General features: G+C 30.3%; 1 protein-coding gene across 1 annotated transcript; it reads right to left on the bottom strand.

Annotated features, from left to right (window-relative positions):
* Positions 1–8,835: 8,835 nt before the first annotated feature.
* On the bottom strand, positions 8,836–14,790 carry LOC148201396 (putative leucine-rich repeat receptor-like serine/threonine-protein kinase At3g14840). The gene is made up of 14 exons (XM_088108355.1): positions 14,765–14,790; positions 14,402–14,476; positions 13,773–13,847; positions 12,666–12,731; positions 12,551–12,583; positions 12,336–12,376; positions 11,710–12,092; positions 11,392–11,587; positions 11,166–11,303; positions 10,460–10,578; positions 10,128–10,338; positions 9,792–10,029; positions 9,492–9,642; positions 8,836–9,337 (listed from the first exon to the last, which is right to left on the bottom strand). The coding sequence occupies exons 1-14, from the start codon at positions 14,788–14,790 to the stop codon at positions 8,942–8,944; spliced, it is 2,148 nt and encodes a 715-aa protein (XP_087964481.1). The 3' UTR covers positions 8,836–8,941.
* Between the last annotated feature and the right edge of the window lie 4,671 nt (positions 14,791–19,461).

Below are 19,461 nucleotides of genomic sequence, written 5' to 3'. Positions count from 1 at the left end.
ATTTCTAAAACGTAATCATCCATATCGAAGGTTAAAAAAAGCATTCAATGGAGATCAAGAGAGGGACGAAGCACCAAATCCACTTACTGGCCTTGAAGTTCTTCAAAAAGTTAATAAAATACATCATGTATTTGGGAAAACATCGAAGAAGTCATCTGTAACGACCCCTTGGAAGAAGAAATCAATATTCTTTGATCTTCCATATTGGTCAAAGTTAGATGTTCGACATTGCATAGATGTGATGCATGTAGAAAAGAATGTGTGTGATAGCTTGATTGGTACATTACTCAACATTCAGGGAAAGACAAAAGATGGAGTGAATGCTCGTTTGGATTTGGTTGACATGAATATCCGAGAAGAGTTGGCACCGAAGGAGATTGGTAAACGTACTTATTTGCCCCCTGCATGTTACACAATGTCTAGACAAGAGAAGATAAGTTTTTGTGTATGTTTAAAGAGTATCAAAGTACCACAAGGATACTCTTCAAATATGAAGAGTTTAGTGTCAATGCAGGACTTAAAGCTTGTTGGCATGAAGTCTCACGATTGTCACGTCTTAATGCAACAGTTGTTACCGGTGGCTATTCGTGGAATTTTGCCCAAAAATGTTAGGCACACCATAAACAGGTTGTGTTCATTTTTCTCGTCAATATGTAGTAAAGCCATCCATCCTACAAAGTTAGATGAACTTCAAGGCGAGATTGTTATCATCTTGTGTCAACTAGAGATGTTTTTCCCTCCATCTTTTTTTGACATCATGGTACATTTACTTGTTCATTTGGTTAGAGAAATCAAGTTGTGCGGACCGGTATACTTAAGATGGATGTATCCTATTGAGCGTTATATGAAGATTTTGAAAGGGTACGTTAAAAATCCATATCATCCTGAAGGTTCGATGATTGAAAGGTATATTGCTGAAGAAAGTATCGAGTTTTGTTCAGATTACATGACATCAACGAATCCAATAGGAGTTCCTCGCACAGCATGGTTGAATAAATTTTCTACAAGTAAAAGCATCCGAGGTGTCAATGTGGTGACAAAAGATCGCGAAGAATTGTTGCAAGCGCATCTTTATATATTGAACAACACAGATGAGGTGATCCCTTTTTTGGAAGCACACAAAGCCATTGTTAAGAATAAAAATCCAAGACAATCAGAGAAATGGCAATTGATGGAGCATAACAAAACATTTATGTCTTGGTTCAAATCTGAAATTGACAAAGAGCCACATTCTTCTGAAACTTTATTGTGGCTTGCAAATGGTTTGAAGTTTGATGTCGTGTGTTGTACAGGTTATGAAGTCAATAATTGCACATTCTATACGAAGACTTTGGATGATAAAAGCACAGTACAAAATAGTGGAGTCAGTTTAGAAGCTGAGTCACTTCAATTTTCCACATCAAAAGATCAATCTCCTGTACTTGGATCAATGAGATATTATGGTATAATAGAAGAGATATGGGAGGTTGATTACACCAAGTTTTCCGTTCCATTGTTCAAGTGTAAGTGGTTTGACAATAAGAGTGGTGTGAAAATAGATGACTCGGGTATGACACTGGTTGATTTTCGCAAGGTGGGTTATCGAGACGAACCGTTTATCATGGTACATCAACCATCTCAAGTTTTTTATGTCAAAGATCCTTCGTCTGACCATTGGTATGTTGCTCTTCAAGGCAAAAAAAAATTGAAGTTAACGAAGACAATCTAATTAATATTGATATTGCTGACAACCATTCATTTCAAACTACAACAAAGTTGGATGACCAATCTGTAGTTGACGATGATGTACATGCAATTCGGTCAGATCATGATGAGGGAATATACATATGATGAATCCATATCTTTATGTATGAATTTTCAATTTGGATACTATTACATGTTTTGTTAATTTATATGATATTACATAAGTCTTGAAAGAAAATTTAATGTTGTTATTTATTTTGACAGATATATGGCTGATCATCCACATTCTTCAGGGGATGAGGCTCCCCCACCCAGATCCACTAGAGGACCCACTAGGATGAAACAACTATTAATCAGGAAAAATAGTGGTGAAAGAACTCCGGTGAATGTGAATGTCACCACGGGTGTGGCAACTGGCCCCTATGCAGATGACTTCCGATCATACCTTGGAGTAGTGGCACGTGATAAGATTAGCATTCTCATTCCATCTTTTGATCATGTGTCCGAGGGTGATCGGAACATTATTTGGCAAGATATATTGGTAAGTTAGTTAATAGCATTTGAATTATAATTTGTTTATATTGATAATTTTGTACTAATACAACTTTATTATGTTTTTTTCAGATGACATTTGACATTCCAAATGTCCCAACACTTAGAAATAAGTGTTTGTCAACTGTTGCAGAAAATTTCAGAAACTTTAAAAGCAAGTTGACATCAAGGTACATCTTTGGACACCTTAAACATAAAACTCCATGTAATGCATATAAGTCCATTGATGAGGAGACTTGGCGGGTTTTTAAAGAGAGTCGGATGTCAGAGGAATGGCAGGTTAGTGTAGTTCATATTATTCAATTCCTCATTAACAAATATATATCATATGAACTCATTAATTAATGTGTATGTGACAGGCAATTAGAAGCAAAGCACAAGGAACAAGTGCTAAGAACAAAAACCCCCACCTATTATCTCGTGGTGGGTATAGGAAGCTTGAGGAGAAAATCCTCAAGCAAAAGGCAGATGCTATACCACCATCTCAGAGTGGTAGCCCTCCTCAGCCTCCTTCTCCACCGTCTAGACATGAGAAATGGAAGTTGGCCCGTATGCGACCATCGGGCACCTACTCTTCCGACACTGCACGAGAGATTTCTGAAAAAATTGTAAGTTATCACTGTTCCTAAAATAATAAATATTGTCATTATACATACTACATTAAACTATTTAAAGAATAATGGTGTTTTGTAATGTTACAGGACGCCTTGGTTGAGCAGAGCTCCCAAGGCCAATTCACTCCAGAGGGTCGCCAGGATATTCTTGCTGCTGCAATTGGACGACCTGAGCACCCTGGACGTGTACGTGCTGCAGGTCCTGGAGTAGGCATTACGGATTATTTTGGGAGCTCTTCTCGTCAGCCTTCATATTCGTACAGCGATACACAAAGGATGACAGAAGAGATCACAAAAAAGGTCCGACAAGACCTTATGCAGGAGATCAGGGCCGAGGTGAGGGCTGAATTCCAGATGCTCTACCAGGAGCAGTTTCAGAGCATGCGCCCGATGCAGTCTCCTATAGAGGAACATGTGGTCCCTCCCCCTCCCACAGGTAAACTTAATAAACATTTATGTGCAATTATTTCTATCTCTTGTATAATCTAACATTTACTCTGACAGGGAGAAGCGGCAAAGGAAGTTGTTCCGCATCAGCCATCCCAGAGGATGACATGGACGATGGTAGTCCATGTCTGCTATACATTTTAGAAGAAGATGAGATGGTGCTGGTAGCTCGTGGAACAGAGTTTAGGTCAGCGACTGTATGTCATGGTATGCAACTATTAGAGGATGAGGTGAAGGTCTCAGTGGATGAAATGATCATGCCAGATGCCTCGGTTCCACTGTCCACGGAAGAGATTTTCACTGTGGAACAAGCATATAAGTCGTTTATCACTTGGCCTAAATTTTTGGTTAAACCAGTTTCTGACCCCTCGGTATGAAATTCTTCTTTACACTTCTCAATTTTAAAGGTTTTTGATGTCAAAACTTATCTTATCTTTTCATGTAACAACAGACGCAGGAACAACAGAAGATTCCTCTATCTGAGGATGACCCTCTTTCTTCATTGCATCTACTTGCTGACATCCTTGATGATAAGCCTTTGGAGGTTCAGTATGATGCTAATGTATTTGGGCATGGCTCTGAGGTCCCAATATACCTTAATAGCCAAGATGTCCGTGAGCTTGCGTCGGGAACACAAGAGTTGAATATTTCAATTATTCAACTATGGACGATGTAAGTCTATGACCAATTATTTATATATAAAATTGATTTATATATCAAGTATCCTTATATCAAAGTTAATTTTTGATTTCAGGTATATGTTTGGGGTCGCTAATAAGTTGGGGCGTTCTGATGATTATGGATTCATTGATCCCCAAGAAATTCATGAATCAAATGATTTTGACCATATCAACATGAGTCTGATAAGAAGTTTTGGAAGGGGCAAGAAAATATACTTTTTGCCTTATATATCCGGGTAAGTGAACTTTGTTAACATAATAATGTTCCATATGTGATTTTAATATTTAATAGTTACGTTATTATGAATTTCAGGCGCCATTGGCAACTTCTTGTTATGTCTGTGCAAGACAACTATGCTTTGTGGTTCTGCTCATTGCACAGGCCTCCTCCCACACAACTCAGACAAGCAATTGATTGGTAAGAACCTCAATGTTTGGACTTTCTTTGTTATATAACTGAATGCTAAAACATTTTTTTATATACAGTTCTATTCCAGCAAGTATGATGATGGACGGGAGATCAATTGCTAAGAGTAGAAAGATTGCTTGGATTTCTCTCAAGGTTTGACATATGCTAAAGTCTGACTTTGTTATAATTGTTTTATAACAAATGTTATTCACTAACTATTATCAACTGTGATGATATATTGTAGTGTAACAGACAAAATGGGTCATATGAGTGTGGATACTATGTAATGTATTGGATGACCCATATTGTTCGTTCTCACATCACAAGAAGCTGGGAAACGGTAATATTTAACTTTAACAAATTTTGATTTTTTAACAAATGTTGAATTCATATACACTAATTAAAATGAATTGTCTTTTGCAGAGATTCAAGACTACTACACCAGTTCCTGAGAAGTCACTACTATTCATTAGGAACGCTGCTGCGAAGTATATAGTTAGATTATACAATAGCTCTTAGATTTAGATTTAAACAATGCATTTGATTAGATAGAATTTTCTTAGACTCTCTACTTTATTTGATGTTGAAATACATTTGAACATGTGTTTGTTATGTTGAAATTGAATTTCTGTAAATGTTTTTATATGCAGGTCTGTTTTTGTGGTAATGGATATCACAAAAACAGACCTGCAATTTTAAAAAACTGCAGGGGAATATGCCGCGGTTCTAACCACAACCGCGGCATATAGTGCTTCGTTTTTTTTTACAAACGAGACATATGGCCGCGGTTTTGACACTAACCGCGGCATATTCGTCGGCCTATATGCCGCGGTTCAACCGCGGCATATAGTGCATTTTTTAATTTTTTTTTTAAATTTTTTTTAGGGTTTAGGCAGCGGTTCCCTAGACAACCGCGGCATATTCCGCAGCCTATATACCGCGGTTCGAACCGCGGTATAAAGTGTCTGACTTACTACCGCGGCTGAATATGCCGCGGTTCAAGAACCGCGACGTATAGTGAAAATGAACCGCGGTAAAAGCCCTTCGCTGCACTAGTGAAATTTTTTTAATCTGTCACATCAATCAAATCCTACACTAATTCTCACAAACGGTACTTCCAAGTTCATTCTTACTTACCTCCAAATTCACTTAAATAAACAACAACAAAATTTATGTTCAAATCCTCTCAAATTCACTCAATCACTCTTCCCCAAATCCATTTAAGTGAACAAAGGGTTAAAGTGAATATAGTCTAGATGATAGTATGAAGTGTTTTGTGTATAGTGAATGAGTTTAATTATTATAAATTATGTGACATTGTTTTGTTAGTTCATTCTTGTTTGTTTGTATTATACGATGATAGTATAACTTGTTGTTATAGATGTTATTATATTCTTATCTTATTTAGTCCTCTTGTTTTCTTTTATTTTTTCTATTTACAATTTTTGATGTTGTTCTTTCTATTTTTTATTTCCGTTTTTTTCTATTTATTCCGTTTCTGTTTGAATTTTTAATCTTGTTTCTATTATATTCTTAATTCAATTTCTGTTTTAAAATTTCTCTAAATTATTCTTCTTGTTTTTAATTTATATATTTTTATGGCTTTCATTTGTGAATATGGGTTTGACTTTAATAACTAATTAATTAGCATATTTCCAAAATAACTATTTATAATCATGTTCATATGAAAATTACTTTTAATTTTAACAGGATCAAAAACACAATTTTCAAATGCAATATGAGACATATTTTCACCAATCCTATGATGAATATGAGCAAGTTTAATAATCCTTTCAACAATATTCAATGGCACAACTTCAACAATTTGTCCAAACTGACAAAGATATCATTCCTCCTTTAACATCCATCTTTAGAGAGGAACCGACAAGGCATGTGACATGAAATTTTAATAGAGAAAAAATATATTATCAGTTGTAATGAATTAAAAAATACTGAATGAGATTAACGCAATAAATATTGGCATTATACTTTGCAAGATTAACTTACTTAACAAAACTTAATTTGATGATTGAGATTTAACAGTTATATATATGGTATAAAAGTACATTCTCTTCCTCTTCATTGTGAGTGTGATTAAATGGTACTGTAATTTTGTAAGAAAAAAAATGACTCGTGAAACGTACAAAGTTATAAAGAAAGAGTTGTACTGATGTAAAATAATATAATGTTCAATGACAGTCGGACACCATTAAATTCTGTCAGTTGAACTAATGCAGTAGGTATCATGTCCCTGTCGCAAAGCTTTCCATTTTCTAAGGAATTTTCAAAATGATGAGTTTGCTTTTGTTTTTTATTTCTGTAATATTTCATACCAAAACTATACATATATAAATCATTTAAAAAATAAGTTCGAAGCTCACAAAAAAAAAGTTCTTTTTTAATTACATTTTATTACTTTATATTAACTCAAAAACCGCCAAAATATTAAACTTTCTTCACTTAATTAAATATTTACAGTTTTTTTACTTTAACTATTTCAGAATTAAATATATTTTTATCTTAAAATTATTTCTTTTTTAAATTTAATAATAAAATATTTCATCCATACACTTTATAAAAATTATATAAAACATTTTTAACAACTCACTAGTAAAAAATTGGGTTTTTACAGCGCACATTATGCCACGGTTCACTAGAAACCGCAGCATAATGGTGCGCGGTGGCAGTTTTGTAAATAAATCGAAGGAATATGCCGCGGTTCAGAGGGGAACCGCGGCATATACGCCAGTCAACCATCCCCTTTGACGCCACGTCTGAAAAAAAAATTAAATAACAGCCTATATGCCGCGGTTCTCTGGAAAACCGCGGCATATACCCCTGCCAATTTATTGCAGGGGCTGACTGAGTCAGAGAATTTCAAAAGTTACAGGGGTATATGCCGCGGTTCTGAGAGTAACCGCAACCTATTCTCCTACCTGAAATAAATTTAAAATGAATTTGAAATATTTAGAGGAATATACCGCGGTTGCCCTCCGAACCGCGGCATATAGTTTAAAAATAATTTCAAAAATGCCATCTTATACCGCGGTTGCCGCCGAACCGCGGCATATAGTTTAAAAATAATTTCAAAAATATCATCTTATACCGCGGTTGCCGCCGAACCGCGGCATATAGTTTAAAAATAATTTCAAAAATGTCATCTTATACCGCGGTTGCCGCCGAACCGCGGCATATAGTTTAAAAATAATTTCAAAAATGTTTTTCACGTGTCAAATACGTTTAATGTTATTATTTGAGTAGTTTATTTGGTTTGACTTGTTCCTTCTCTAATTTGAAATAATTGGAAAACATTAGAAGGGGTTGAATAATGTTGTGAAAAACTTTTTGACAAAAAGTCCTTTAACAATTTTGTTAAGGATTAAACGGTTTACACAAGTTATCAGAAACTTGATTAGTAAAGTACTGTTTAAACTGAAAGTTCAAAGATAAAATATTTTTCAGCATTTTAGCAAGCTACTATAGTCTTTTGAGAAAGACAACTCTTAAGAGAGATAGTGTTTGGTGACAAGAGCTTTATAAACAATTATGTTAATAAGCAATTGTAGAGTTTATAAGTAAAATGTTTTGTAAAGCTGAAATAATAAACACATATTTATTTTATATTGGTTCACATAGCTGAGTTCTCCTTTAAAACTTCTTAGAGGGTTTCACTATAATCTTCAACAAGAGTACAACTGAGTATTCGCAACACTCTTGGTTACACCTAGTCAATCTCAATAAACCACCATTACACTAACTAGAACTGAGTATCACTCACTCATAGTTGTGCAGTATTCTTCACCACTCTTGATATCTTTAGACAATCCCAGTATCTTCCTGATATGTTGTCTTGTTGAGTTTCATCCGCTCTTGATTTCCACTAGACAATCCTTGTATCAACCTGATACACTGCTTATCTAGCGTTTAAAACTCAATCGAGTTAATCATTAAGTGTTTGAATTCTTTTCAGAATGTGCAATTAATCAGAATGCTTACAAGTTTTAGACAATTACTCTCATGCAAAGGATATGTTTACAATACAATTCAATCTAATAGACTTTGTTTGTAGGATCTCTCTACTTAAAAATGTAAGCTTATAATTCTATGAAGCTTGAGAGTGAGAGTGTGTTCTCTCACTCAACACATCTTTTTTTGGAGCGTTATTTATTGATTTTAGTGCATTTATCAAAAACATCATTTTACATATTATTTGCAAGATATAATGAAAGTTTGTGTAGTATTGTTTAACAATGTATATCAAAAATGCGTTTAGCAAAATTATCTTATGACATGTTGATGTGTTTACTGAAATGTCACTTGACAGTGTATTTACTAAGATATCAACATGTTTATTAAAGCTTTTCTTTAAACATTAAGATTTCACAATATTTTTTAAAAATATGCTTCCCTTGATATTTCCAATTATATAGTTGGTAAAGAGTGTAACACATTATGTTAACTAATCATTACAATAACTATTAAAAACCTTATCATAATTAATATATAATATCACAATTATGGTTTGGAAAATAGTGTGAAAACAAAATTACACCCTTCTAATTTCTTTTCTCCCAATAAGAAGAATCAGTATGGACAGGATATAAATCTGCAGCTGATGAAGAAGAAGCAGTCCATGGCCCATCTTTTGATGAACTATCATATCTATGTGTTTCATTGTTCTCATTTTCTTCCATTTGAGAGTAATATTGTCTCATAGCCTCTTGCTTCTTTTCATCCATTACTTCAGATGAATCTGAAACAAATTCTGGAATCACAGTTTTTCCTTCAAGCATGCTAAGAACTGATGACATGGTAGGTCTAAGGTTTGCAGTGGCATTTGTGCACAGAAGACCCACTTTTATCATCATCATAACCTCTTTTTCATTGAAATTTGTTCCTAATCTTCTATCAATAAGCTCCATCAGATTCCCTTTCTCTTTCAATATATGTGCCTGTTGAACAAAAGCCAACATTTCAAGCATGTGAACATAAAATAAAAGGAAAAAACAAAGTACAAAAGTTGAATGACACGCAAGGTAACAAAATAAATATAGTGTGCAATGAATAATTTGATTGACACAAACAACTGCAGAAAATAGAAGTTACCCAATCTAAAAGATGCAATGCTTCTTGCTTGGGTCTCGGGATGGTATTACTCTTTCCAGTCACAATTTCCAAGGCAACCACTCCAAAACTATACACATCTGCTTTATCAGTTAAATAACCATGCATTGCATATTCTGGAGCCATATATCCACTGCATAATTCAAATCCATATTCATATCAAATTTCTTGAATCAAATCATCTTTAAATTTTGTTATTTGAACTATCATAACAACTTTACTATGTAAAGTTTCTTTCCTTTGTTTTTAAACAATATTCTTGGAAAATATTCATTTACTTACTAAGTGCCAGCTATTCTTGTGCTTATGTGAGTGTTGTCTTCATCATCAAGCTTTGCAAGACCAAAATCAGATATCTTAGGGTTTAGATCTTTGTCTAACAACACATTAGTAGCCTTTATGTCTCTGTGAACAACTTTTAATCTTGATTCTTCATGTAGAAAAGCCAAACCTCTTGCAATACCAACACAAATCTTATACCTGGTTGGCCAATCCAATCGCAAACAAGATTCTTCATTTCCTTCATACATCAATACCATTTAGTCATTTAAATATTAAAAATAAGTTACAATAAATTGAGAACTACATTTGACGATTATTATGAAAACAAATACTTACTAAATAAAGCATGTGCAAGACTATTGTTTTCCAGATATTCGTAAACCAGCAACAACTGATTTCCCTCAACACAACAACCGTAAAGTTTGACAAGACAAGGGTGTTGCAAAGCAGAAATCAACCCTATCTCATTTATAAACTCACGGTTCCCTTGCTTAGACTTTGATGAAAGCATCTTAACTGCTATTGTTGTGCCATCCGATAAAGTACCCTATAATTACAAAATAATACACAATTTTTTGTGAGTTTTCTGTATTATGTAATAGGTTATTTATAATATCATAGATCAATCAAAATAGTTATGAGAAGTTATGTAATATGTTGAAGGGTACCTTGTAGACAGGACCAAAGCCTCCTTCTCCAATCTTATTAGCAATATCAAAGTTATTCGTTGCAACTTTTATTTGACGCATAGTAAACAAACCCACTTGCAAATTTAAATGCTTTAACTCTGTCAATAAAATAGAACTAAAGTTAGATACATCATACATCTTGAGAAAATGTTGTGTTTTATTGATATGTTGAAGAAAACAAATATTATTTTAAGAGTTTAATTATGATACCCCTATTGTCCAATTATAGATGACTGTTATATACTTGTTAAGGAAATAATTATAAAAGTCAACACACTTGTCCACATAATAGGTTGGGATTGGAAGATGTAAAAAAACTATTTTATGTTGTTAGTATACAATTTTTTTCTCTTGTTTTAATTATCAAAAAATATACCAAGCTGGAATAACATCTTTTATCCATTAAAAAAAGTTATGCCACTAAATGACACAACAAAAATTGAATTTAGTGAATATGTAGTGTAAAATTGTTATATTTATCAGATAATTGAAAGTCGTGTTTATTATGACTTTTAAAATAATTATCATCAAAATGAGAGAATTTATCATTGATAGAACAACATTATAAAAATATTTTATACTGTTGTGCATATATTAATTTCTTGTAAAGATTTTTATGGAGATAAGAACAAAACAAACACATATTTCATCATTTATAGTTTGTCACTTTATTCTAGATATTTACCTTTTGTTAATGAATTTCTTTTGCCAATATGAAGTCTCCAGGCAAGTACAACAAGTATGACAAATATTATTGCAGAAACTGCTATCCCAATTACAACCCCCATAGCCATGTCACGTGGACCTTTGCTGGAACTGTTTACTGATAATTGCAGAAGAGCAATAGGTGTCATTTGATTCCTTAAATGCAAAATTGGAAGAAATAAAGTGACAGAGACAGAGTGAGTTACCACGAGTGGCAGATATAGCTGATATAAGAGGCCCATATACTGATTTATATGGGATAGCAGTTGTTCCTTTTCCAGCCCAATAAAACCGAATGTTTAAAGTTCCATTACTAACAGTAGTTGAAATTCTTTTTGTGATGTTCTTTCCAACTCCTCCTGCTTCATTTGCAATATTGAAATCCTTCAATTCTAGCTTTTCCTGCAATAGTTTCAATCCAAACCTTAATTGATTTTGACATCTGTAGTTCTTAAAACACAGAGTCTAAACTTTGAGTATTTCTACAAGTGAAGTCAAATACACTACAAAGACGGCTATAGTACCTGAATGTAAACATCAAATATACGTCTTCCAAGACTGCTATATGTGTTATCATCAGTGAACACGATCTCTGCAAAATGCAGTGATACTGTGTACTCTCCATTATTCAGACACATTCCGTAATAAGTCAAGGAAATGGGAGATACACGTGCAGTCCGATACAATGCAGAATCTGTCATAGAAAGCGTATTTTGACTTTTTTGGATATAGACTTTTGCATTATTATTATTAGCATCCAAGAAATGACCAGTATTGCTAAAGGCCCAGTTTTCATATATCTTTTTAGATGTTGCTGCTCCCGATGGATCCGAGTTTTCATCGTATAGTATACCTTCACTGCTTCTCACTTGTTCACCACCACAATTTATATGGAAATAATCAAAGGCTGTTACAAACGAAAAAAGTCAGACTTATAGGAATGCAATACTAATTTTTATTTTATTATAAAGTTTAAATGATATTGTTAAGTATTGGTTGTGTTTAAGAAAATGAGATCTTATTCTTTATTTTACCTTTATAAAGGGGTAAATTATATTTTCATGATAACAAAGAAGTTTCTTTTATTCATGATAACATGTCCAATTGCTTAATAGTAACAACTTAGTTTGAAAGAACTACTCATACTTACTTGTCGTACAGTTTCCACTAGTCAGACAAGTAACAGCTCCCCTGTAACAATATTAAAAGCAGACCAAAAACAGGTTAGCAGATTTCAAACTCATTTATGAAAAAAAGTCCACTTCTTTTCTAAACATGAACTGCGTTTTAATCTCAAACCAATGGTTTCTAAACATCTAAATAGTAAGTCTTCCACAGAGAAAAACGAATACACATATATATTACCTTTGGCTCATTGGGAAGCTTTCAAACAAGTTCCTGTAGCAGAAAAGATATTAATAGTAACATGAATATCTTGATAAATTTACAGATAAAATAAATAAAATATTTCAGTTCTTACATTTCGCCTTCAGTCTCTTGGCATGCTTCGGAGTTTTTATCGGTGAATTTGTTGTATGAAAGATCTCTATCAATACATGTAAAATTCAATTCAGAAACTAAGATAAAAACGAATCGGAGTCCCGAGAAGAAATTCATTCTTTCATTCCAAGATCAAGCATCTAGGTATAAAATATCAATTTATTCAAAAAGTACTAAACCAAGCAATGTTTATATATTCAACAGATTTACATATAAATGGGAGACTTGACAAAGTTAGATTGGAGGAACAGGGAACTAACCTAAAGGATGGAGACTCATGCCAGAGCATCATCATTTTTTTTTTTAGTATTCAGAATATATATATATATATATATATAAAAGTTAGAGGTAATGTATCTTTAATCTTTGTGATTTCTATTATTTAACATATTTAGTTCTATTCTCGATCTTAACCTCTAGGGGGCTGCACTTAAAGTTTTACATTTTCTCACTTTACCCTTCCCTAAATCTGATTCAACATCTTTGCACTCTAAATTTTTAAAACAAAACTCGTTTTTAGTACCACGTGAGATTAATGAATACACTTTTAATGCCACGTAACCCAAACTTAAACGAGTCATTTGTTTAATTTGACGACATGCCTCTGATTACTTCAATTTTACAAAAAAAAATGACTCAATTCAGACGCCAAAAAAAAAAAACCTATTTGAGATTCTAGACTAAAATAGGAATATACCGAAACTAAGCCTTTAGTTTATCATAGTTGAATGGCAAAGGAAATAATAATTAAATATCGATGTGGATAACATAAAACAAATGGTACCAAAGGAATAAAATTATATTTAAAGACGAGGGTCAATTATATTTACACTAGCAAAAATAAGAATGTGTGGGTTTGGATATCTAATAAATATCCTAATGCGACATTTACATATTTTTTATTGGTGTGCACCTAGTAAGATGCATTATATATATATATATATATATATATATATATATATATATATATATAAATTAGTCTTTTACTGATAAAAAAAGTAATCTAATATACACAATCTAATTATCAAAGAATGTGTAAAGTACTTAAATTAAGAAAGCATAAATTAGGGTTTGAAATAGAACTCACATTGATTTCCCAGATTTAACTCCATTAGCTACCCACGAAGGTAGTGTTCCATTAAGTAGATTTCCAGTGAGATATCTAAGAAACAATTAAACAAAGATAAATTATGTAGTAGTCAAACATGAAATAATGCTAAGCTAATCATCTTTAGTCTCACTATATTTCTTTTCTCCTTTCGTTAAAATCACGATTAATATATTTTCTTGAAAATTAAGTAATTGTGTTACTAATTGGATAGCATCACACAGCATAAACAAATGTCTAAATTGGAGGGATGACTTTTGAAATATAGATGAAACATGCTACCTAATTACATAAATGTCAAACCAATAAACAAAATACATTTAAAGTAATGTCATCCAATAAATTTCAATTTTGCTTATGAAATTATATTTCATTAGTTTTTCTTATTTTGTTTTTGAGTCTCAAAAGTTGTTTCGATTTAAACAGTAAAATAAAGTTTTTGAATAGTGTTTTAGGGAAAATAATATAAAATTTTATTAGGTTTAAAAAAAATAAAATAATTAAGAATTATCATAAAAATATAATCATTACTAAAATTATATATAACAGTATAAAATAAATAAATAAAATATTTTTTCCACACCAAACAACAACTAAAAATAACTTACACGCGTGTGGGTATTGATAATAGCTTTTCAAATGTCTCTGGAATCTCTCCGCGTAATTTGTTAAAGCTTAGGTCTCTGAAAGAAAATCACCCAAAACAAGTTAACAAATGCTAAACAATAGAAATAATAAAATATTAAGACATGTTTTAGTGCATTAAGCTATTTGATGAATATAGCAACTCAATAAAATGTGACCAGAAATTAAATAAACTATTCTCGGAGCTATTTAGCTAAAATATTATTCAATTACTTTGAAAGTTGGACTATTAAAATAAATAGCTAGTATTTTAACATATAAATCAATATTAGAAAATTGCATTGAAGAGTTCATATTGGAAATAGATTGCACGAATAAAGACTCACAAGGTTTTCATGTTAATGCTTGTCATNAACTTTGTAATTTAGACATGAATTAAAAACGATGAAACTAATCAATAAATTAAATATAGACAAATTTTCCATTTACACCTAATACGGATGAACGTCATTTGGAAGAAAACATTTTATCACCTAGTGAGCGTGAAAATTTACCAATTCAAGAGGGAATTGAAGCAATAATAGCTTAAGGTTGAAAAGTCAATTATTCATCTGAGATTAAATAAAATACAATGTTCTGGTTTAACTTCACTTATTATATTTTAAATTAATTTGACTTGGTCTAATCTTATATTGTGTTGGGTTTATTTTAAAAAATAATTTTTTTAAATGATTTAAATTTAAAAAAGATAAAAATAAAAATTTTATTTTTAAATTTTAAATCACAACTAAACTTACTTCCAATCTTATTACGACTTGATATCTAAATCTCTCTCTCTCTCTCTCTCTCTCTCTCTCTCTATATATATATATATATATATATATAATATTATATATATATATATATATATATAATATAATAAAATATATTTTTCTTTTTTATCGAGAAATATAATAATAGAATATTTGGAGTGTTTTAACTTTTGTTACAAATATACAATGCTATTGCTCTAAGTAATATGCAATTTCCACAAAATCTGTAGTTTGAAACAAACCTATCAATTTCCAAATTTAATATGACCAAAATACAGTCGTCATAAATGTATTATGTGCTTAAGAAATTTTCCGCATAATATCAACATTACTTTTGTAATTCTTTTTATTTAAAAAAAATTATAATTAAATCAGTGAGCCAAACTTTTTATCCATTAATTCTTAATGGGTCAGACCGAATTCAAATTTTTTTGACTCGCTAATGAGTGAGTTAGATTGGATTGGCACTAAGTGACTAACTGTGATGGACGTCGGGTTTTAACACTTCAATATAAAAGTAATTTTAGTTTTGAAAATCTTTTATCCTAAATTTTTTTTTAATATAATATTTTCTCACTCTTAATTATTAATATTTTATAACTCTTTTACTTTTTGTGTTAATTAACTAATTAATTCATTTAACTCTTTTCGTATTATTATAGTATAAGATTTCTTTTACCGTTAATTATTAAGATTTTATTACTTTTTTAAATTTTAAGTTAATTAATTAATCAATTCATTTAACTTTTATTAATAAAGAAATTAATTATCGGAAAACATTCACCCCAAATTCTTTTTTATATATAGTATAACATTTTCTCACCATTAATTATTGATATACTTTATTATTCTTTTAATTTTAAGGTTAATTAATTCAATAATTTATTAAAATTTTATTTCTAAAAATAATTTTAATTATTATAAGAAAATTTTGTATCATAGATTTTTATCACAATTAATTATTGATATTTTATTGCTTTTTAATTTTTATGTTAATTAATTAATTCATTTACATTTTATTGACAAATGGGAAAACATTTATCCCAAATTTCTTTTTTTATAGTATAATATTTTCACACCACTAATTATTGATGTTTTGTTACTTTTTAATTTTTTTTCTAATTAATTAATTCCTGTTTTGTTTTTCTATTATAGCATTACTATATAAGATTTTTTCACCATTAGTTATTGATATTTTATTATTTTTTTAATTTTTAAGTTAATTAATTAAGTAATTCCTTTAACTTTTATTAGTAAAATATTTTTAATTATAGAAAAACATTTATCCAATTTTATCGTTTTTATAGTATAAATTTTTTTACCATTAATTATAATTGATATTTTATTACTATTTTAATTTTTGTGCTAATTAATTAATTAATTCATTTAAATTTTATGAATAAAAATAATTTTAATTAACGGAAAACATTTATCTTAATTTTTTTTTCACCATTAATTATTGATATTTTTTTATTTTATGTTAATTAATTAATTCATTTAAGTTTTATTGATAAAAATAATTTTATTTATGGAAAAGCACTTGTCTCAATTTTCTTTTTTTTATAGTATATTATATTCACAACATTAATTATTGATATTTTGTTACTTTTTTAATTTTTAATTTAATTAATTAATTAATATAAATTTTATTGATAAAAAAAATTTAATTATAGAAAAATATTTATCTCAGATTTTTTATCATTAGTTATTGATATTTTAATACTTTTTTAATTTTTGTGTTAATTAATTAATTCATTCATTTAACTGTTATTTATAAAAATAATTTTATTTATAAGAAAACATTTATCTCAAAATTTTCATCTTATATTATAATAATATTTCATCATTAATTATATATATATATATTTCATCATTAATTATATATATTTTTAATTTTTGTGGTAATTAAGCTAGATTCAAAAGACAATTCATATAATACATTTGTAGATTAAGCATCATACTTAAATCACATTAAATAAGTAAATCAAACATCCTAAAACATGCCAAGACTTAAATTGGATTATTCGGATTTGGAATGAATGTCGAATTATGGCGAGTTGTGCACTTGTTTTGGCCTCTACTGCTTTGCAAAGTCATTGCCAACGGGTTTCATCCTACCACACTCACAAGATTATAGTTTGTTTCACGCCTTGGATCATACTAGAAGCACTCAAGACTAAGACGTCTTACTACTCTCACCACATATGTTAATCTTCTGTACTTGAGAATGAAAGACCATTACCGTATCAGAATAACCCTCAAGAGTGAGCTACCTACACTCATTCTAACAACACTTGAAATCACACTCAGGAATTCCACCTTGAAACTCATTTCACCACTTTGAAACTAGATACACATCCATTATTTAAAAAATCACAACAAGATACTTGTCAATAAAATAAACATAGATAATAAAATTAATTTTCTAGTATTTTCTTTTCTTATATTATATAGATAATAGATTATTAATATTTATCTATTAATTTTTTTACGAGAAATTTTGCAAAAGGAAAATTTTAAAAATCAACCACTTTTCTTGTGTTTTTAACTCAAACACTAATGAAATAAATGAATAAATAATGAACGTGTGTGCAGAAAAATTGACAGAATTTTTTTCCAAAAACTTTTGGCAAAGCAGCACCAATTTTTTGCAAACTATTATTCATAGAAATATTTACAAGTATTTTTCTAAGAAATTTTTTCCGAAAGAAATCAACAAAAATAATGTGTCTAATTCTAGTAGTGGATATAATGATAATAATAAAAAAAAGGTAGCTAAACTTCATTGACTCGAATGGAATCATCTGGTAGACTGTAATGCAGAAAATGATCTAGAGAAATTTAGAAACATGAAATAAGGTAATGAGTGAAATATTAGAAAGTGATTTTTTAAGCCTAATTCAATCCCACAAAATCGAGGTTTACACATCACTTATATATATTATAAATTTTTCTTATCTCTAGTTGATGTGGAACTTCCAATACACTCCTTTACGCTGAAGTATAAGCATATCGTATGTGATAGTAGAAATTGAATAATCCGATAGCAGTCTGACAACGGGTAGAAACAAAAATATATCATGTATCTACTTATTATACATATTTGTTACCTATCAACATTGGTTAACTTATGCAACAGAGACATTTAAATAGTTGAGTAAGTAATCATGAATTATGCTAGTTTAAATATAAAACAAATTCTATTACAAAGGAAGTACTGTCTTATCAAAGTATTATTACTTCTATTATGATTAGTCAGTACAATGTCATGGTTTTAGAAAAAAGAAGAAGAAAGATATCATATAAATATTCATTTTTTTTAAATTCCATTTTGGACAAGAAAATTAAGAACTTACATGCATCTAATGATAGAAAAAAAAATGACATAAATTAGTGGGTATATGCATGTAGAAGTTAAGAATTGATTGAATTATGAATAGTATTGATGTACATGTAAGTTATATTTGATTAGAGAGGGAATCCCGCCGACAAAAAGGATGAGATAAACTAATTTTGTCAGTTTTAAACTTTGATTGGGGCACTGCAACAACCAACACATACATGCAAGTGTCTTCCGGTGGTTGACACTCAAAAGAATCTTGGACTTAACGTAACAACCTCAACCTCTTCTCCGAAAAACAACTCATCAGATCTAACCAAAACAAAACAATTTTGCTAGGTTGTATGCTATCTTACAAATTACCTTTTGTGGTCCATTTATAACAATTACCCTTATAAATTAATATTAAAAAATTGAATAATATTTAAAATTTATTTTTTGTTAAATGTTTCAAAGCATTCATATACAAAAAATGTGGAATTTCATTCTACCTTTTATATTGCGTATTTGTTTTGATAAGGCTACGAAATTAGTGGTAGGAAATTATCTAGTACTGGACCATTCTACGTAAGATCATGGTCTGACATCTTTTACGGCAGTGTTATTTATATTTTTTTTCCAATTTTATTAATTTTTGTCGATTTTCTCTCTTAATCACACATATCCCTTACCTTACCCTAGGCAGCGTTTCATTATAATACGTATTAATTTAACATAACTTTTATAGGGTAAGAAAGCATGGACGTTTTGGTTGATTTTTCTTCTTCCATGACACTATAATACGCACCCACGAAAGTTGATGGTTTTCATTAAAATTTAATCAATCATAAGTTGAAACTAATTGAAAGCAAAATCAGCATATAGTGAGTGAATTTTTTTGCCAATTAATAATTTATATATTAGAAAAGTTAAACAAACCCAATCTGAATGG

This window comes from Vigna umbellata, chromosome 3, assembly GCF_029865625.1.
Source record: "Vigna umbellata cultivar VRB3 chromosome 3, Vumbellata_1.0, whole genome shotgun sequence".
Lineage (NCBI taxonomy): Eukaryota > Viridiplantae > Streptophyta > Magnoliopsida > Fabales > Fabaceae > Vigna > Vigna umbellata.
This window is presented reverse-complemented; position numbering and strand designations above follow the sequence as displayed.

What these genes read in the sequence shown, in the direction of transcription:
- LOC148201396 (XM_088108355.1), bottom strand. Translation starts at nt 14,790, where the DNA reads ATGACAAGCATTAACATGAAAACCTT. An exon ending in TTATCAATACCCACACGCGT is followed by an intron (nt 13,848 to 14,401) that starts GTAAGTTATTTT and finishes ATTGTTTCTTAG; the next exon opens with ATATCTCACTGGAAATCTAC. An exon ending in TATTTGATGTTTACATTCAG is followed by an intron (nt 11,588 to 11,709) that starts GTACTATAGCCG and finishes AAACTATTGCAG; the next exon opens with GAAAAGCTAGAATTGAAGGA.